This window comes from Chanos chanos, chromosome 1 (genome assembly GCF_902362185.1).
Source record: "Chanos chanos chromosome 1, fChaCha1.1, whole genome shotgun sequence".
Classification (NCBI taxonomy): Eukaryota; Metazoa; Chordata; class Actinopteri; order Gonorynchiformes; family Chanidae; genus Chanos; species Chanos chanos.
This window is the reverse complement of record NC_044495.1, coordinates 36,389,711-36,410,915: the sequence shown is the minus strand read 5'-3', so window position 1 is coordinate 36,410,915 and position 21,205 is coordinate 36,389,711. Positions and strand designations below refer to the sequence as shown.

The window sequence follows — 21,205 nt, the reverse complement described above, 5'->3', positions numbered from 1 at the left end:
ATTCATGACAGGAAAATTCTCACAACCAGGTCAACATCTTCCACACCTGGTCCAGAAAACACCAGTAGCCACTTGCATATAACAGACAGCACTGTTACTGAACTCTCTACAGAAATGATTATGGATGCCCATACTACCTCTGAAGCTTCAGCAGCCTCCCAAACCCCTCATGAAGGTCAGAGTGTCCCCTATGAGACATTGAGTTCAACAGGGGAGCTGTCAGAGTCTGCAGTGCTTTCCCATACCTCACAGAGCAGTCAAGGAGCATCGGGTGTAGCTCTCGAAACCACAGTTGTGGTTGCCACCGTAGCCACTTCAGATGGTGGAATGACAGATGATTCCTTCACTGAACCAGCAGAGTCAGTTGAAACTTTTGCAACCACTTCTGTTGTAGATCCCACAAAGGCTGAAATTTCAAAAAACACTGTGGCACAAAATCTCTCAAACCCTCCTGTTAATTGGACAAACACCTATGCAGTTGCTGCAACCACAGTTACAGCTCCAGCAGTAACCACAGAAACTCAAAATTCTTCCATACTATTGCCTATTAAAAAGAGTATTGGACTTATCAGAACAAAAACATCCCCAACCATAAATCTTGTTGAACTTTCCACAACTAGAGAAACCACTACAGCAAGAATCATCTATTCTGCCACAACAACAGCTGCTACCACAACCTCTCCAACTCAAACAACAACTGTTACACCAGTCACAACCACCCCAGTTCTGACCACTCATTTTACCCCAACCACCACTGTGTTAATGCCAACCACTACTGCCACAGTGACAACCACTGCTCCTGCAACTACAACCACTGTGGCTTCAACCACAACTACAACTCTCCCAACTACCACAACAACTGTAACAACAGAATCAACAACGATTCCTACAACAGTCTTCACTACTTTACAGGTGAGTTTCACTAGTGGGTCTCCCTGCGTTGTGCCAACTACTGCTAGTATCTCTTACAGTAATTTTTACAGTGAGTAAACAAGTAAGTCTGTTTTAATGGTTTATCAGGCACTTTAAATGGGCATTGCTGAGTACACATTCTCTTTATGTAATCCTTTGACTCTGTAGGGTGAATCATTATTGTCTTGTCTGTAACAACATTTCACTGTGGAGCATGAAATTGTAATGTTGGCTTGTTCTTCAACTTAGGTGGCAAACAAGGCTATTCATTACATGCACTGGAGGTTAACAGAAATTCAAACAAAAATTTAGTGAAATCTTGTTGAAATGTGTGTGGTTTATAGTTGTTGCTTTTAGTTGTCTCTAAATATTACCACAGCCATCTCTCTATGCAGAGTATGCCATCCATGATTTTGAGGCAAATACTGCAAGAATACATAAGAGAAAAAAAGATGTTTAGAATTTTTTTGTACTATTTATCCTGATGTAGCAAAGTTACACACAAATGTTATGCCTTTGCAAAACATAAAGTGAGAGAATGGCTGTTTAATTTTGACACATACAAAGCATTACTAGCTTGATTGACAATGTTATATATGTTGTGAATATATTTGATATATACTGTTAATGACGGAGATAGACTTACATAGTGTTAAAAGAGACTACCCAACTTAATGTCTTTGAACCTCTTGTTCAGCTGAACAAGAGTGCTGACGAATTTTGAATGGCTTTGTCTGGGTACCTTTTTGTGTTTGTAAATGAGAAAATAGACTGTTGTATCCCATATATTGGCCTAGTATCAGCTGCTAAAACAAATCCACGATTAAATCTAAGATATTGTGCAACAGAGAAAGTCTACTGCAGGAAGGAAAGAAGGGTGGGGTGTCTGAGGAGTTTGAAGGACTGCGTGTGCTAGTGTCACTGATTTAAGTGAAAGTTTTAATTTATGATGCAAATGTACGAGGACAGGTCTTGTTGGTAGGTCAATGACCTCCACTATAAATATTTAGAAAAGTGACGTTGTCCAGTATCGAATTTTCGATGCTGTCATCCTGTCAGAGTTACTTGGACGCACTCGTGTCATTTATTAATCGCATAGCCAGCGCTTGACAATTCAGGAGAATAGAGTTGATTGAGGAAGTGTGCGAGAGGAGGCAGGAGACAGAGACCCGTTTACAGCAGCGGAATGGAAGCGTGGGAATCCAAAGAGTGGAAGGTTACACGTTCTCCCCGCATCATCCCTAATATGCCACCGATGTACCCGATTTTCGTGATTGACTTGTGGAATTTAAGAAATATCATCTCGTCTCTTTAAATACAAGGGTTAAAAATGCGACTGATTTACCTTTGACGAAAAAACATGGTGATAACCCGTTGGATGAATTGTACTTTAACGATACACTATATGAAACAAAACCAAATTTGGATGAGCCCGAGATGTTGGAATGGACATTTGCTTATTTTATTCTCTTTGTCACATGGACACATGCGCAGGTAAGTCTGTCCCATTCATTCGGATGTATCTGTTTAGACTCGGTAATGATTTTATTCTTTTCTCTTTTCCCTCTTAAGCCCGAAACCACCGAGGCTGTGAGGTGTTTGGTGAATTTAACACAAGTGCGCGCAGAAACGGATTATGCCCAAGTGAACTTTTTGACACCTGGCGAATTGTGCAACTTCTTTGTGGTTAATCGAGCGAGGGATTCTCATATGACGAACTGTACTCAAAAGGGAAAATACACCAACAGTTTTACCTGCACAATAACGGATCTGACACCGGGAACCTTATATCATCTGGCGATAATTTCGAATACTGATGGGGAACGAATCAACATATCACTGCAAACAGGTAGGACACGTTCGTAGTTCAGACAGCAGGCTACTGTTTCTTAATAGTTGACACTAAAAAAAGGCTGAAAAGCTTGAGCTGACGGTTTTCCTTCTTATCACATCACATCACATCACATCACTACCTCAAACATGTCAGGACTGTAATGTACCATGATAGGGTTGCAATAATGATCCGTATATTCTTATGGAGTATGATGTGATTTTAAGAATGACTTACACAAATTTTTGAATTACTTTGTTGTCAAAGTTTATAAGTTTTAAATACTCTGTTGTCGAATTAATGTATTTTAACCTGGTTTCCCTGAGATTTGAGTCCAAGACGTTGCCCAATATTTCCGTCAAGAATATTTGTAGTATCCAGTCTATAATATTACTTAACATTGGCCTAATTTTTAAGTGGTGGTCTTACTCCATAAAATACTGATGCTGTCATCTGACAGGCGTCTCAAGACTGTCCTGTAGGAATATATTTTTATTGCATGACATCATGGGTTATGAATCAAAGAGAGGAATCATCTACGATGAATCGTCTAATCATTTAACTTTAAATTTAGGAAAATTTTGGTCATAAGGATAAATGAAATTACCACATCTGAGTGGATCATAGACAATTTTAATTTTGACCTTTGTTTGGTGGGGGTGGGGGGTTTCCCCTGAAATATTCTCTCTCATATATTCACTTTTTCAGTAAAATCAGCAAAGCTGATGAAAATCTGTTACGACAGGTTGAATGTTAATGTTTGTTTGTCTTCATTTTAAGTATTCTCTTCTTGATCTGTGGTAAAGGTAGAAAGTGTGCATACAGTCATGGACACTGATGTGCTAGAGCAGAAGTCACCAACAATAAGGGGCATCTAATCTTAAGTGTTTGTTTCCAGAAAGATCTCCCTTTCCCTGGCCATTTCCGCCTCTCATTGTTACTTTGTTCTAACGGATACAGAAGGCTGCGATGTTTTGTTTGGTGAGGCAGATAGAATAGATAAAGAGTTCAAGCATGAACCTTGCATTCGAGGCACGCAAACCTTTCTGATCGTGTGTGTCCTGGAACTTTCCGCAGCGAGGGTTTGAAATTGATATGTTTCCCGCAGTTACTCCTACAATGCCAGTTGAATGATAAATCGATGTAACTGAGCATTGCTAATGAGAGTAATTTGCATTATATTGTAAAATTATAAATAATCATTTGTTTTAGGTCATGATGTGTGTAATTTTCTTACATATTGTCATAGGATCAACAGATCAAAATGTCTTGTTGTAATAAATATAACTGTTGCATAACAGCAACATAGAGATGTGTCTTAAACTCTTACCATGTCTATCTGAGTTCTGAACTGAGCAATTAAGTCTTATGGTGACAGAGTCAAGCCAGAAACCTTGAAGTGGCTTTCCTCTAAGGTTAAAGATGTTCTTGAGGTCCTGACATGTGATTGGACAGTTTGCTCTGAATAAGTCTCAGGGGAGGAAGCCATTAGGGAGGGGTCAGGGTTCAATAGTGAGCCGTAGGGTTTGCCACTCACCCCAGTATGTAGTTTTCCAGAGTTTGGTCTTTCTGTCCCATTTCCTTAAGTATCCTGCTCCCTAGAGATGCATGCAGACTCCCACAGAAGAGCTCCATTCTCCAAAGAACCAAAAACAATCTAATCTTGCCTCCTGATCTTGGCCATCACTGCTCTTCGACACAGCACAAAGAAAGGAAATCCAGACCTCCAGGGCTCCTTTTTTGACTCTGAATAGTATGACATCTTTAACATGCATCTGTATTTTCCACTAAGAATTTGTCTTTATGGGACTGCATGAGTTTGTGCTGCCAGGTTTACCAAGCGCAAATGCTATGACATGCTAACCGTATCACCTCACAGGGTCCCAAACGTATCTGTTTTGTCTGTTCGTAGAAGTGGAGAAGCCTGCAGGACTTGTGGTTAAGCCAGATGAGGCTGGTTCTCCTGGGCTGCGGGTGATGTGGGCTCGTTCTCGTGGGCGTGTGGACTGGTATGAGCTCACCCTGAGGGACAATGTGACTGGCAACACCCAGAGTACACGGGTCATGGGCACCGCTGCCCCCTACTCAGGCTTCACTGCCCTTACCCCTGGCACCCTCTATGACCTACGTCTAGTGGCTGTTGCTGGCAACAAAACCTCGAGAGCTGTCCTAGACTCTGTGGCTTTAGGTAAATCTTTACCTCACTGTCATACTCATTACTCACCGTTCTCAGAACCTCTGGATTTCTCTCTCAGGACCTAAAGAAGTTACATAATGGTATTACTTGTAATAACCTTTCTGTTAAATTGAAAAAAAAAAAACAAACATTACATCTCTGATTGTCAGGGTAAAGCAACTGTGACAACAGTTGTTGTCAGTGAGTCACTGATGCACTTTTGTGTTGGAGATTTCTGCGATTCAGCAACTTAACTAACAGGATGCTGGTCCAGACATGTGCACTGTCTGCTGGACTGCCTGGGAGGAAACCGGGGTGGTTGGCTTTTTTTAAGTTCTCACGTAATAGAAAATGAACGGTGTATAATGACACATCTAGTGTTCATGTTCGGCCAAATTATACAGTTATTGTGCAGTAATTATAGTAATACACATGGATGCTTTATTGTTGGAAGAGATTTAATATTCAACAAGGCCTTGAACATCCTTGACTACCTGTACACATTGCACCAATGTGTGTGTCTTTTGTCCTTCAGCTGTAGCCAGATGGTTATTCTGGATGGCTGAAGCTGTTACTCTCAAATTAATTTCCAAGGATTTGGAATTAATTTGTCAAACAATTCTTGAAGGAAAACTTTTGCTCTTATACCCGGTCCCAGTATTCAGTATTTTGAGTGTGTCATGTCTTTCCAGATATTTTGTTCTTACATGTTCCTTAATGTTTGTTTTTGAAGCTCCATCTGCTGTAGTTGGCCTACAGCTCTCTGCCTCCTCCACCACCCTGCAGCTTTCCTGGCAGCCAGGCCCAGGGAGGGTAGAGCGTTTTTGGGTGATGCTGAGTGACCAGAGAGCCCACATTCAAAACATCACCCTAGAAAGTAATGTCACATCCCACACCATCTATAGCATGATCCCAGGAACTTTGTACAAAGCTGTGGTCATAACTGAGGCTGGAGGGAAACAAACACAAGTCTCTAAAGAAGTTTGGACAGGTAACGTTCTTTCAGCTTTTTGTCGATGACTATGTGGTTATAATTATGAATACTAAAATTAGTTTTCAGTGACATTCAGTGACAGTGACATGGTTCACTTTTTGCACATGAAAAAAAAAAAAGATTTCTAAAGTTCGTCAGCATGTTCATTACTGAGCAAGAACTTTTAACTGTTAGTTCAGTTCAGTTCAGAGTTCCTCTCTTCGTATAAGTTGCTGGCATTAGTTTATCTGGACACGTGGAAAAAGAGGCAGGCAAGATATGCACTGTCTCCAGTATACCCTCTGCCAGGCTGGACGGGATTGTATCGAGGGAAAGTTGGCACGCCTTGCCTTCTCTCTCTGTCTCATTGGGTTGAGTTGCAGGTGTCAGGTCCCACTGGGCTCCAGAGGAACACGTCTGGCCAAATACACTCTCTGCTCTGGCCTGCTCTTTGTTTGATTTTCCACCACTCCCCACCACCAACGCCACCATTATCCACCATGTTTATCATTGTTTCCAGATTATTTTCAGCCTCTGTCCACTCCCTGCCCCTCCTCTTGACAAAGTGAGGCATCCTGGGGAGCAGACATGCCCCACCCACCCCCTCCTTTTTTTTCTACCCCCAGTAAGGTCTTCTCTCAACCATCATAGCCAGTGCCCTCTGAGTAACCTCTCTTGCTTCCCGTTTTCTTCAGTCCTTTGTTTCTAATTGCTTTAATGTTTAGATGTAAGATCCAGAGAAGAGTCCACAATGAACATGCAATACCCTCCAGCTTTATTCAGATCTTGTTTGTCTGGCAGACAGTTTACAAATGCAATACTAACTGTGTGGGCAGTTTTTCTCTATTGGCTGATAGATCTGTCAACTGCTAATTTGCAGTCAATACAGTTCAGGTCTTACTAATAGACTAGATAAGTGTTTCCTTACTATTTACGGGTTTAATTACAGGTCTGGTGCTATACAGAGTAAAGACAAGCGGTAAAAGACTGTAGAGAGGTTTTATTGCACTAACAAAGGTAGTTATTGTCTAAATTATATACAAAAATATAAAGCATCACGACAAATCCATTAAACTTTTTTTTCCTCCACCTACTCCTAGAACCTGCCCCTGTGTCAGAGCTGAGTCTGCAGAACAATGGTAGTCAGGATACACTGAGGGCCACCTGGACTGCTGCCATGGGGGGTGTTGATGCCTACCTTGTGTCCGTGTCTTCTCCTAGGCACACCTTCACCCTCTCCTCCAATGCCTCTGATTTTCTCTTCAGTGGACTGACACCTGGTCGGTCCTATCAAGTGTCAGTCAAGACCAAGAGTGGCGGGCTTATCACAGAAAGGAAAGCTACAGGCAGGACAGGCGAGTTGTACTCCTAACAGCTGTGAATTATTACACACTACATGTGTATATATAGGAATGATATGAATATGTGAGTTAGACTCACATGTGCATGTTATGAGTATGTAAATGAAATATATATATATTATGAATATGTAAACGCCACTCACATATACATACTCCATAGAATCTTTTGAATCTTGCATATGAGGTGTCTCATGGCGACAACTAATGAGAGGAAAGATGTACTAAACTGAATTTTGTCCTGTTTCCCCATCTCACATCACTTCCATGATTACTTTGAATTTCTCTCACCAGTGCCAGGAAAGGTGAGCCAGTTGAAGCTGGTGGGGTTAAATGATCAGAGGAGTTTGAGGATGTCGTGGAATCCTCCTAAGGGTGAATGGAATTCCTATCGTGTCCTGTTGTTCAACGGCTCCTCCGCGCTAGTAAACAGCACAGTGAGCCGGATAGTGCGGTATCACACCTTCAGTAACCTGGGCCTTGTCCCTGGAAGGCTGTATACGGCAGCTGTGACCGTGGAGAGCGGTTCACTCCACAACACGGAATACTGCCAGGCACGATTAGGTACTGAGCGCTTTACGTTTGTGGAAATGTCATTACCTGATCTAACTTAAAATTCCTATTCGATTATCCCTATTGTGTATTTTTTCATAAGATACAGTCACTATGGTTACAACTCTGTCATAACAGTGCGGTAAACACAGTAACACTGTGCAGTTGAAAATGACCACCATACTGGAGGCGAGTTATGAAGACTTATTTTCCCTTTCCTCGTCAAAGTTTTTCCCTTCTCTGTGTTTTCCTAATGAAACCCACTTTTGATAAAAGGGAAGCATGCCTTAAAAGTGTAAGTGCATACCAAAATACAATCTAAACTGTTTTATCAAACAGGTCTTTCATTGCTCGTCTTATGTGTGTTTCTTTCTCTTTTTCTGTCTCTGTCAGCTCCACGGCCCGTCCAGCAGCTGCACATCCGTCACAGTGATGAGACGTCCCTGAGTGCCCTGTGGAGCCATCCGTTTGGAGAGTGGGATGGCTACACGGTGGTCCTGAAGGACGGAGACAAAGTCGTGGCCACGAGAACACCAGTCAGGGACATGAGAGAATGTACTTTCAACGTTCTTACGCCAGGTCACCGATACACTATCGTCGTGACAACCAACAGTGGGGAGCTGAACAGCTCCATCTCAGTCACAGGACACACCAGTGAGTCAACACTCCGCCCAGACACACACACACTCACTCACACACACACCCACATCCAGTCACGTAGCATTATTGTATTGGTTACTATGATGGTAAACAAAAGAGGTATCCAACAGCACAGCAGCAAAAAGGCAGCTGTTTCCCTTTACATAGAGCTGGTTTCTATAGAGAGTGTGTGTGTGTGTGTGTGTGTGTGTGTGTGTGTGCGTGCGTGTGTGTGTGTGTATGTGTGTGTGTCACTGTTTGTTTGGGACTGAACAGACTGAGACCCTGTACCTCTCTCAAAGCCTTGCACTTTTTTTTTTTTTTAAAGAACAATACGGATGGACACCTTCAAAGGGAAGACACTCTCTTTGTCCACTGTGTAGGCCATATGGTAGCCACACTTGGACATGTATATCATCAGCTTTACAATGTGTAACGTTTTATCCTCTATTGCTGACTGCCAGCCAGATATCTTAAGTTTTGCCTCTTTTTGAAAGATCAGTAAGTTTTGTTGTAGTGTTTTTTTGGAACTAGCAGAATCTTGACCAGTGCCAAACCCACCATGTTTTCCAAATTTTCCAGCGAAAGATCTTGTAATGTTCTTGTTAGAGGTTAATTCTGTTTACCAGCTGTCTCGTTACATTGCATGTTTTTAAACTGGCCAGAAACGTCTAGAATTTATTGCGGTTACCTGTCTCTGAAAACAGAGGGTAATCGTGGACAACAATGGTCACTCAACTATAAAGTTAAGGACACTTTAGCAGAATTAGTGCTCTCCTGCTGACCTGCCTTTGGCTTCATTCACCTCTTTTGTTGTGAAATAGATTTTTTGTCTGTTTTACCAATGTAAGAAGAAAATTTGTAGTACTGTACTCTACCTCACTAAGCCCTGAGGAGGATAATCTTAGATTTGAGATCTGTGTTAAATTCAAAATCAGCTCCCTTGGGTTGATGTTAGGGCCGCTGCAGTTATCTCTCTAAACCACATGCTTACAGAGTCACTGCTCCATGGCTCTTTAATTGCACTAAAGATTGTCACAAACAGATCATCACAATGCAGAAATCACAGAACTGTTCAGAACATCACTGCATGACTGATGTCTCGTAAAACTGCTCTCAGCATTGTTACATTAGCAATGTCAAGTTTTCAGTAAACGCACCTTGACAAGGCTGAAATGTTAACTCGTCCGATTTTTACTCCAGTCACTGCCAGTCCAAAGCAATCAATCCACACTGTAAGATTCAGGCATTACACAGGGATAAATCACTACAGAGCCTTGACAGCACTGCAAATCAGTGTGTAGACATAACAGGTATGTCACAGAGTAAATTTAATGTATAAACATCATTAATAAGCAGTGTTACACTACTATGAGAGCTGTATTTGAGTTTGTTAGCCAGAGGGTGTTAATGTCTTTGATGAATGCAGGCTACGATGACTTCCTTGAAGATGTTTGTTTGACGTTTGCAGTCTGCACTCATTAAATGAATCACTGATGTGTATGTGATGTGCATAAATGCATAAATAAGGTACGTAACTAATGTTACATGTTTGTGTGCATGTTAAGTGCCAGCACAGGTTACCAAGCTACAGGTGAATAACCAAGGCCGCACAGACAGCCTGTTGACCAGCTGGGAGGGAGCGCCAGGGGACGTCGACTCCTACAGGGTGCTCCTCATCCACGATAGCATCGTCATCAAGAACGAGAGTGTGTCGACAGACACGTCTTCCTATTACTTCCAGGCCCTGAAGCCTGGCGCCCTTTACAGGGTTGTGGTCACCACTGTTAGTAGTGGCCAGTCGTCCAGACAAACTGTGGCTGAAGGGCGCACAGGTAAATAAAGATGGCAGAAACGGATCATTCTGGAAAAAAAAAATGCTAATCACTAATCTTTAAACATCTCTAGTAATGTCAATCTTACTGGAAATAATGATTCAACATAAAAACAGAGAAACTTTCAGACGCAATGAAAGTTTAGGGCTTTGAGAAGGTAATATTCCAAAATAGTCTTATCTAGTGCAACTGGAATGTTCGTGGAATTTTCAGGAAGCCCTGAGTATGCAGCAGGAATGCCAAGGTCTTTTTGTATGAAGACTTCCTGTTTGGGCCGTTGTTTTTTAAGGAAGGATGTTATACTATTTTGAGTTGACAATTATGTCTGTGCTCAACTCTCAAGTTTTACAAAGAGTGACATGTAGCTTTGAGGAAAATATTTTATATTATAAGAAAGTAGAATATCCAAAAAAAAATCAACAAAGATCTTATGATGTACCTGAAATATTTCTCTCCGAATTTTCACACTGGAACTCAGAAAAAAGAGATGAAGTAGGACATGCTGGTGAAGAAAAGTTTAAAATCACTCCTGACCTGACAACCTGCAGTTCAAACTTCTCTGATAAGTAGTCATTCAGTGAGATGCAGAGAGAAGTGTTTCAATAGGATGTACAAAAGAAAAACAATGAAAAATGTGTAATTCTGTTAAATGTATGATATTTACATTATTAAAATGGTTTTTAGTGTAATGGGTTACTGTTTCTCTGTTATATAACTGGGCAATAACCCCCCCCCCCCCCTCCCACACCTCTCTTTTTTCTCCTAGTGCCTGCTGCTGTTAGGGAGGTGACAGTCAGTAACAATGGCCGTATGGATTTCCTCAGTGTTTCTTGGCGACCAGCTGAAGGCGATGTTGACAGTTACTCAGTGGCCTTGCGTGACCATGAGAAAACTGTCCACACTCTGACCGTGTCCAAGTCCAGCCCCGAGTGTGTCTTTAAGTCTTTGGTGTCTGGGCGCCTTTACAACATCTCCATTACGTCCCGCAGCGGAGACTACGAGAACCACACTGTGGTTCAGGAGCGTACACGTAGGCCTCATTCATCTGTTGTCTGCCCTTTCCCATATTTTGGTACACTGTTTGAAGGAAGTATTTAATAAAACTGTTAAATGATAAGCAGATAAATCACTGTACTATGACCAAAGATGATGTCATCCTGTTTTGATAACAATACGTAACCCGACTCTGTGTGGAATTTTATGAATACTCAGGTGTTCTTGACACAACACACAGAGATGAACTTAGAAGAAAAAACCAACTATTAGATAGTCAGGAAATAGTCAGGTCCTAAACTCTTAACACCAAATGTTTTCTGATATCTGAGCTTCCTTCGCAACTGAGACTCCTTTCTCTAGACTAGAATGGTTTAGATTATAAAACGGCATACACGGTCTGTTGTCACAAGAAATTGGTCAAGTGTGCAGATGGTAAACGTCCAATTCTCCTTTACTCTGTATCTGTAGAACCCTCCACTGTGCAGAACCCGACAGCGATCCACTCTGCACGAGACGACTACCTGAAAGTGTACTGGCAACATGCAGCAGGAGATTTTGACTATTATCAGGTGGCCATCAAACACAACAACATCTTCCACCAGAACCAGACTGTGCCTAAGCATCAGAACGAGTGTGTGTTTAACGGACTGGTGCCAGGTCGTCTCTACACTGTCATCGTCAGCACCTGGAGCGGAAAGTACGAGTCCAGCGTGAGCACTCATGGGAGAACATGTGCGTGATAAAAAGTTTATCAGTTTTCTTTCTATTCCCCTTAAGTTTGTCAGCCATTCGATTCTTAACGTCCGTCATCTGAACTGAAGGAGGACCGAGCCAAATAACATAAACCATATCATTACGAAGTCACCCGATGGTTATACCTTTGAATAACCATCACACAACGTGGTCAGGACTCTGCTTGGAGAAATGGCATACATTTTAACTCATGAAATGAATAAATAGCTTCTCTTTCTGAAACTCTGACTGTATCTGGCTGACACCATGGATAACATCCATGTCCCTGTTTTGTTTTCTGTTCCTTAGTCCCAGCAGGAGTGAGGTCACTCTCTCTGGCAAGCAGGGGCACAGAGGAGCTGCGGGTGACCTGGTCTCCTGTTCTAGGAGACGTGGATCACTATGAGGTGCAGCTCCTTTTTAATGATATGAAAGTGTTCCCTCCCATCTCCTTGAGCAGCACTACAGGAGAGTACGTCCTCTCCTCTCTCACGCCTGGACGTCTTTACAAGATTGTTGTTTCCACCTTCAGTGGGCCCAACCTCAGGACAGAGTTCATTGAAGGAAGGACAGGTAACCTTCACACAGGGGCTAGAAAGAAAATGTAACAATGAATCACTGTGTTTAAAGATTCTTTTTAAATCAGTGTTGTTCTATTCTTATATCTCCCTTTGACTAACAAAATGAACCACTGTATTCTTTACTCTCTTGTGGAAGTTCATTGGAGGTTTAAGACTTATTCTGATAATGTAACACTGAACATGTATATAGTATGTCAGTATTAGATCAACATTATGACCAAGTCCACCTTTATTACCATCTTATTAGAAGTTTACATTTTTTATTGCAATAATCTTATTACAAGGTAATTTACTGTCAAATGTAGTAAGTTTGTACTTTATTCTTTAGTGCCCAGCAAAGTAAAGAATATCCATGTCAGCAATGAGGGACAGAGCACAAGCCTGAAGATCAACTGGACTCCCGGACAGGGGGATGTGGACGGTTACTCAGTGTCCTTGTCTCGAATGGGTCGAGTTCTTGACACCAGACAGGTCCCTAAGCACGTCAGTGAGTTGAGTTTCCAGGACCTGCAGCCCGGTCAGGAGTACAACATTACCGTCCAGTCAATCAGTGGCTCTCTGGACAACAACAGCACGGCCACAGGCAGGACAGGTGAGGAACAATGGATATGGATGGAAAATTCAAGTTATTTTTTACTTTTGGCTCACCAAAAACCCTTTAATGATTCTGTGGTGGGAGGATAATTATATAACATCTCAGCAACTTGTAAGCACTTCTGTGGTGGGATAAGCACTGCCTATAGGACCTGTTGTTTCCTCTTCAAATTCAAACTTTAAATAGGGGCTCGTTCTAAGCCTTTAAAACAAAGAACATTGTAAATGTGTTAAAAAAAATCACTAAAACAGTATGGAAAAGTTACACATACAGAGAAATCCGTTTGCAATGTTTCTCTCCATTTTATTCAAACCTGACCCAAACCTTATCTAACTATGGATTTGTTGTCTCATAAAATACCCACTTTTCTTTACCTCTCCCCCTGTCTCTGTCAGTTCCCTCCTCGGTGACTGCTCTACATGCTGATAACAAACACAGCACCTGCAGTTTGGAGGTGAGCTGGCAGAGTGGTCGTGGTATATATGACGGCTACAGCCTCCTGCTGCAGGACGACAGAGGTGCACTGGTCACCAACACCACCCAGCCCGCTGACTCCACCCAACACCGCTTTAACCAGCTCATCCCAGGGAAGAAGTACCGTGTTCTGGTCCAGACTGTCAGTGGAGGGGTCCTCAGTGAACCAGCTGCCACTGAGGGGAGAACATGTATGTAACATCCACCCGTTTAAAAAAGCAGTGCTGATACTGTGGCTTTGGATGGGTGGGCCATTGGTGGAATTTTTGGAATCTGTTGGTAGAGTTTAAAGCCATAGCTTGTATTCCTGTTGGATATTGATCCTAAGCAGTATGCTCCTCGTAGTTTGATCCCTTAATTCGATCTGATGTAATTCATTGCCAGGTGCTAAACTACCCTCCACCTTGAGATCCAGATCCCTGTTGTTGTTTTCTTTCTAATTGCAGATGATTGTGGAACTGACTATTTCTACTCTTTAGGGAAGTTCTGGCAGATGTTTTTGTGTATGGTTGGAGAAAACGTTTGTATGGCCCACTGTTGCAGGAATGACACGAACAGAACTGTGAGAGTGTCTTTTTCTTTGGCCGCAGGTCCAGCCACTGTGAATGATTTATCTGTCAAGAGCAATAGCACCACCAGTCTGTCTTTCCGCTGGGCGCCACCAGAGGGCGAATTTGATAGTTATGAGATCTTCCTTTACAAAGCTGATGAAACTCTGCACGACCGCAAAAACGGGGAGGCAAGCATGCGGGAATCCTCCTTCCAAAACTTGCGGCCCGGTGCCGCCTACAAGATGGTAGTTCTGACCCGCAGTGGTGAACAAACCAATGACTCATCTATTTGGGCCAGGACTGGTGAGTTCTTACATTATTGCTCTATTAAGGACATACGTAGTTTCTTTCCAATGTCCTTGCATCAGGTACTGTTCTTGATACCTTATGTGATACGTATACAGCCCCTGACATAAGGCTTGATGTGTCTGCAGGGTTTTCAGATCACCTCTGAAACAGTTTATAAGTCTCTAAAAGCTGATTGACAGCACACGGTTATAATTAGTGACAAAAGTCTCAGAAGTCAGCCATTTACACGGCCAGTCATTTGGCCCTCTTCAGGAAGGAACCTGTTTGGTTTTAAGCATTTTGGATGTTCAGTTTTATGCTGTAGCCTACACTGGTCCGTCAGAAAACTAATTTAGTATATGGCAGGACTTCGTTTAAAGCCAATTGTTGTGCCTTAGTGTTCATTTATAAACAAGTGTAGTCATTATTAGCAGCATTAGCCAGAAGTGTTATGATATGCTTTATTATTATGGGCTGACAGAGCAGTTAAAGAGTTATAATGTAGTCAGTAAAGCTTATAACTACTTATAAAACAGGTGCTGCATTTACAATACATTATTCACGTAGGCAATAATATTTAAAATGACACCACATGATGCATTTTTATGAACATCACTTCTAATGGAAATACAAATCTTGTTTGTTTCTGTGTTTGTGTTCAGTCCCAGCTGCAGTGACTTCCTTGCAGGCTAAGAGCAGGAACAGGACTAACAGTCTGTGGGTCAGCTGGGAGTGGGCGGTAGGTGAGGTTAGCAGCTATTCCCTGGCACTTTACAATCCAGATGACTCCCCACAGGCAGAGCAGACGCTGGGGCCAGAGAGCAGAGAACATACCTTCCAGGATTTGGTGCCAGGGCGCATTTACAATGTCAAAATCCTCACCCGCAGTGGAGATCTGACCAACCTGGCAACCACAAAAGGCCGGACCGGTGAGAGATTTCTTTGCAAAAGTAGAAGAATGATTTACGTTATCAATGCATCTAATAGAAATAGAGTGTTATAGCAGCCTCTATTCATGAGATCTGTAGGAAAATACTTGAAGTCATTAAAACACTACACAATATAACTTATGCTGTTATGGCTTTTGTTCTCAGTCTCCTAAGACTGCATGTATGGATGAATTGACCCTTCCACACAGACTTAATGTATTGCACAGCACTTCTGGAATAAATTTACAGTTGTTTTACTACAAAAGCAAGTGCTAATTGTGTATAAGTAAGTATAAGTACACCAAATCAGTTCCTGCCCATTTTTGTACAATATGTGTTGACTTCCGCACAGACCCCCTGGCACCAGCATCGCTCTCCTTTGGTGGCGTCACCAACACATCTCTGGAGATCACCTGGAGTGGGCCCGCTGGCACTGACTATGATGACTTTGACCTGCAGTGGGTCCCAAATGACCAATTGTCAGTGTTTAACCCCTATCACACTCGTACGTCTGGCAGCCGCCTCCTCAATGGCATGTACCCAGGTCGACTCTACAACTTCAGTCTGCGTACTGTCAGTGGAACTGGAGGAGAACACACGACCTACAGTCTACCCATCTACAAAAGCATCAGGACAAGTCAGTGCACTTCCACAGTGGTCTAGACTTTGAATGTGCTCTAAAACAGTCGTGTATTTCCTTCTCACAGCTAGTTTTGATTTCACCTACTTCCCAGTTCACACTTTTTTGTGATCCAATCAAAATAACTCATTAGTTAACTCTGGGTTAAGTTGCATCATCGGATTAAATACTTTTAGGACAATCAGCCCTGAGACGTGGCTGACGACCCCTAAGTAGGTCTTTTAAACAGCGTTTTAAAATAGTTTCATGTGACGTCTTTCTTCTCCAGAGCCTCAGCGTATCCAGAGTCTACACTGTCGGCCACAGAGCTCCACAGCCATCTCCTGCTCGTGGAGCACCCCGGAGGCTGACTTTGACTCCTACACCATCGAGTGCTACAGGCAAGACTCTCGCACACTGGTGTACTCACGACGCACGGGTCGGGAGAGCACCGTGTATCACATCACCCAGCTGGAGCCTCACAAGCGATACACTGTGTCAGTCAAGGTTATCTCCGACAGCATGACCAGTGAGGCTGTGAAGGAGAGCGTCATCACCATGATCGATCGTGAGTGTTTTTTTAAAGCTGTTTTAACTGAACAGATACGAAAAGAAGAGTAACTTTGAGAAAGTTAGTACATGAGTTGGAGCCACTGCCAATAAATGCTAATCCAAAGCAAGATTTAACTACCATCCGCTTAGTATCACCAAATAAAACCCTGTTCCAGTTTTTGGTAGCATGGTGTATCTGCAGGTTTTTAGGCTAAACTTTCATTTATCTACTCATCAAGGCTTTCTAAACTCAGTGAAAGGACTCTCAAGTCACTCAGTGAAAGTCATAAGATAACCCAAGCGTGCACTGTCCCTCAAGAGATGCATCAGGATACGACACCTCAGAACTAAACAAAGATAAGAATTATGTGAATCATGTGATCACATAGTGCTGTGTTTCTCCTGCAGGACCCCCTATTCCTTCCCTTACTACTCGAGTCAATGACAAAGCAGCTAAAATCACCAAATCCACAATTTCCTTCAAATTTAACTGCAGCTGGTTCAGCGACATCAACGGAGCAGTGAAATTCTTCACCGTCGTAGTGACTGAGTCTGACGGTATGCCAAACGATGTCATCCTCTAGCATGTTCTGTATGAAGTACTGTAAATATTTGCTGAGAGGAATATGGTGTCCAGTCACTCAGGAAAGAATGCATAAAATGTAATTAAATTAAATTAATCATTTTGAGCAGTATTCTGTGTTTTTGGTTGGATTAAGCATCTTTTCGCCAATATATGACTCTGTGCAGACAAGGAAAACCTGCAGCCCCTACAGAATCACCCACTGCCCTCTTACATGGACTACAAGTCCAACAGTTCTGTGAAAGTCTACCAGACCAGCTACCTCCCCAGTAACTGTCTGGAGGGTCCTGATAACAGCATGCAGAGCTTTGATATCAACCTGGGCTCCGGGATGGACAGCTTGGGAGGAAAATGTCCCGATCAGAAAACAGTCAAGGACCTGACCCAGGATCAGACCGTCTTCTGTGATGGACCACTGAAACCTAAGACTGCATACAGGTAAAATGACAGGACTCAGCATGGACTCTCCTTTGGTTTAACGCTGATGTCATAATGCTCTAGGTTTGTTCTGTTGGTCTGTTATTCGTTATATTATGTGTTGTTTATGTATGTGTTGCATACAAGTCACAAACAAGACCGATTATAAGACAGAGCAGTCAGTGTTGAAGATGATATAAAGTATTTTTGTAACTCATACTGCTAAAAGCCTCTCTAAATCTTGGAGGATGAGAACCAGTTCATTATTATCATCAGAGCAGTGCAGAGTTTAAGACCTGAATGACTTTCTGCATAAGAGGCTTTGACATGGTAGTTTTTGGAAAAAGACATTTTCAGCTGTTAGAGATCATTTGTCAGTGGATGGCACATTATCAGACAGTTATGAAAAAACATGTCAGAACAGACCCAGAAGACTGTAAGACAGTGACTTGAAAAGGATCACAAGAAAACACAGGTTTCATTTGTCTCATAAAGCAGCTACCATGGCAAAACTGTCTGTAATCCCCACACAAGGTAAACAATGGCAGGGTAGATCATGGTTTATCCATATCAGAGAGCTAATCTGTTTTTCTGAAAGCATTTCATTTTGATTTCAGCTGTAGTGAAAAAACTAACTACTGGAATTAACACCTGGACTATAAGTCATAAAATGATTAGAGGGTCAAATATTGTTAAAAAACAAAAACAAAAATAAAACAGGTTTGTATTTTTCTATCAGCCAACATTGTGTTGTGTAAATGAAGCTTTTTTTTTCTTTTTTTTTTAGCACTATTGCAGCTAGTACGCCATTCTCTAAAAATGAACATATTTGTTTTTTTGGTTTTGTTTTTGATTGTTTTTTGTTTATTTGTCCAGGTCATGTGGTTATTTCTGGATTTCCTCATGGATGCTGTGTCGGGAGGACCCCGACTAGGGGCAGCAATAACTGTATCTGTTTTGATGCTGATAATGTTTGTGTCTCTCAGGCTTAGTGTACGTGCTTTCACTCAGCTCTACGATGAGGAACAGGGGGAGGTTTCTGCCCCGCTGTATACGGACACATTCCTGTCCCTCCCTCTGGTGACTGAAGCAGGTGTGATATGATGTGTGCCTTTAGAAAACACACATCGCGTTTTTAAAATGATACCCCCAGCTTATTTACTGTTTACTGGGCCACTGTGCAAGAGGTTTTTTTTTAATACAGGAGTGATAACAGTATGAAACAGAATTATCGGGTTGTAGAAAGTCTCATCTGTGTGTCGTTGTGTGTCTGTGTCTTTACAGAGCCTCTCAGTGGGGTCATTGAGGGGGTCAGCGCTGGCCTGTTCCTGATCGTCACCATGGTGGGCGTGGCCGTGTTGCTCATTTGCAGACAGAAAGCCCGCAAAGTGTGAGTCCCTGTGCCACAGCCTATTTAGGAGCACCTTCCTTAAAAATGCTTAACACTGTGTATGGGGAGAGTACATTACACAGCAACACCACCCTCTGTATGCACATCCCCCCTGTAATCTAGATCTATACCCCTTTTCTTCATTGTGTGTTCTGTTAAAGGTGTGTGCCGTGTTTGACAGCTCATCAGTAAGTCTCTCTCTCTCTCTTTCTCTGTTATCATTATAGTGTTCAGGAGCCAGTGGTCAGGATGAACGTGAGGAGGGAGAGACCTACGTCAGCCACTCACATGGGTGTCAGAGGGTAAGAGCACTTTCTCTCTCCATAAGGGGTTCTCTCATTATTCTTTCATGTGGTTTCACTTAAACAACCCTGCAGCACTTCCCACACTCTCTCCTCCTGTAAATAGCTTATTCATCGTTCACAAATGATGAAAGCGTCTAAAAGCATCTGCCAAATACCAAATTGTAAATTGTAAATTGTAAATTGTAAATTGTAAGGCAGTATTTGTGGATCAGTGTGGTGCAGTCTCAGTACGCGGAAGACTTTTGCACATTTGACAATCACTGTAAATGATATCATTTGCTTGGCTGTTTTGTAGCTTCACACATATTGTAAATTTTATTGCATGATCTTGTATTTGAGAAAACAAGTATTTTGATTAATTTTGATCATTCCCTGTGTTTCAGCAATCGTCGCATTTCAAGGTAAACATCTGTCCTTCGCCCCCTCCACTTAATTTTTATTTTATTCTTAACATCACATTTCTGTATTGTATTGTTTTTATTTATTCATTTATATTTCATCTTAAAGCCCCATCAAAATTGTGCAGTTTGAAGCTCACCTCACCAAACTACAAGCAGACTCTAACTACCTTCTCTCTGAAGAGTTTGAGGTATGGATGTTCTCTTCAAGAGCCTGTGTCTTGTGAGATGTTTTGTGTTTCGTCCAAGGTCTTGACAACAATGGCTTTACTTCTTTCAGGACTTGAAGGACGTGGGTCGGAACCAGCCACTGGACACAGCCCTACTGCCTGAGAACAGAGGGAAGAACCGTTACAACAACATACTACCGTGTAAGTCTGCCCACCAAACGCAGTACAGTCTAACAGTAATGTGGGATGATTTTGTAGGTTACTTTTGTTGAAGAGAGTTATACAGTGGATGTGTTTTGCATTAAGGAATGAACTGTTTATGTTTATTAGTTTTTTACCAGTCAGTCACAGGCCTTTTGTATCCTCCTGTTTCTCTGTCTCAGATGACTCAACAAGAGTGAAGTTGTCTTACGTGGACGATGACCCTTGTTCTGACTATATCAATGCCAGCTACATTCCTGTAAGAATAAATCTCCAGAATAATTTGAGTTCATTTTTTTGCATCGTTCAAAGAGAATCCCCTTTGATCAGTTAAATAAAAAAAAATCTGGCCTGCCTTTATTTTGATCACCATGTTTTTCATTTCCAAATTATATGTCAGGGTAACAACTTCAGGCGTGAGTACATTGCCACTCAGGGTCCCTTACCCGGCACCAAAGATGACTTCTGGAAAATGGTTTGGGAGCAGAACGTCCACAATATTGTCATGGTGACACAGTGTGTGGAGAAAGGGAGGGTGAGTGGAGAACCACAGAGAGACGGTTTGTTCTCTGTGAAACAGTGCTGATCAGTGCGTATTATGACTGACATGAAGACTGACTGTGTGGGTATGTTTCTGTCTGACACAGGTGAAATGTGACCACTACTGGCCGTTTGACCAGGATCCTCTGTATTACGGAGACCTCATTGTGCAGATGCAGTCAGAGTCTGTACTCCCAGAATGGACGATCCGAGAATTCAAGATCTGTAGCGTGAGTCCTGATATCTTTCATTGACTGACATACATGGCGTGATCGACGCATTCACATACGGCTGAACCAGGATCTAAAACCATAAAAGACCAAAAACCGCACTGACTGCTTCTCCAGCTGTATTACAGGTACTTGTGTTAATGGGCTTTTCATCCTTGTCTCGACAGGAGGACCAGCTGGGCTATTCCAGAGTGGTGCGTCAGTTCCACTACACGGTCTGGCCAGACCACGGTGTGCCGGAGACCACGCAGTCTCTCATCCAGTTTGTAAGGACCGTCAGGGATTACATCAACAGAACCCCAGGCTCAGGGGCCACTGTAGTGCACTGCAGGTGTGTAAGACCCAGTAATGTCTCTGTTAGCAGAGGACAGTATGGTT

At 42.3% G+C, this 21,205-nt stretch overlaps 1 protein-coding gene across 1 annotated transcript in view; it reads left to right on the top strand.

Annotated features, from left to right (window-relative positions):
* The first annotated feature begins 1,954 nt into the window (after positions 1 to 1,954).
* The window catches only part of ptprbl (protein tyrosine phosphatase receptor type B, like), a 22,658-nt gene continuing 3,407 nt past the window's right edge, over positions 1,955 to 21,205 (top strand). The window contains exons 1-29 of the mRNA XM_030767040.1: positions 1,955 to 2,406; positions 2,485 to 2,761; positions 4,656 to 4,931; positions 5,653 to 5,910; positions 6,993 to 7,247; positions 7,545 to 7,814; positions 8,196 to 8,456; positions 10,010 to 10,276; positions 11,043 to 11,306; positions 11,741 to 12,004; positions 12,314 to 12,577; positions 12,914 to 13,177; positions 13,576 to 13,845; positions 14,245 to 14,508; positions 15,156 to 15,422; positions 15,775 to 16,059; positions 16,331 to 16,609; positions 17,002 to 17,151; positions 17,344 to 17,614; positions 18,580 to 18,686; positions 18,878 to 18,983; positions 19,211 to 19,285; positions 19,672 to 19,689; positions 19,796 to 19,877; positions 19,967 to 20,057; positions 20,240 to 20,316; positions 20,458 to 20,592; positions 20,705 to 20,827; positions 20,995 to 21,158. Coding sequence (XP_030622900.1) covers positions 2,350 to 2,406; positions 2,485 to 2,761; positions 4,656 to 4,931; positions 5,653 to 5,910; positions 6,993 to 7,247; positions 7,545 to 7,814; positions 8,196 to 8,456; positions 10,010 to 10,276; positions 11,043 to 11,306; positions 11,741 to 12,004; positions 12,314 to 12,577; positions 12,914 to 13,177; positions 13,576 to 13,845; positions 14,245 to 14,508; positions 15,156 to 15,422; positions 15,775 to 16,059; positions 16,331 to 16,609; positions 17,002 to 17,151; positions 17,344 to 17,614; positions 18,580 to 18,686; positions 18,878 to 18,983; positions 19,211 to 19,285; positions 19,672 to 19,689; positions 19,796 to 19,877; positions 19,967 to 20,057; positions 20,240 to 20,316; positions 20,458 to 20,592; positions 20,705 to 20,827; positions 20,995 to 21,158 — 5,741 coding nt within the window. The 5' untranslated portion in view covers positions 1,955 to 2,349. The remainder of the gene's footprint in view (positions 2,407 to 2,484; positions 2,762 to 4,655; positions 4,932 to 5,652; positions 5,911 to 6,992; positions 7,248 to 7,544; positions 7,815 to 8,195; positions 8,457 to 10,009; positions 10,277 to 11,042; positions 11,307 to 11,740; positions 12,005 to 12,313; positions 12,578 to 12,913; positions 13,178 to 13,575; positions 13,846 to 14,244; positions 14,509 to 15,155; positions 15,423 to 15,774; positions 16,060 to 16,330; positions 16,610 to 17,001; positions 17,152 to 17,343; positions 17,615 to 18,579; positions 18,687 to 18,877; positions 18,984 to 19,210; positions 19,286 to 19,671; positions 19,690 to 19,795; positions 19,878 to 19,966; positions 20,058 to 20,239; positions 20,317 to 20,457; positions 20,593 to 20,704; positions 20,828 to 20,994; positions 21,159 to 21,205) is intronic.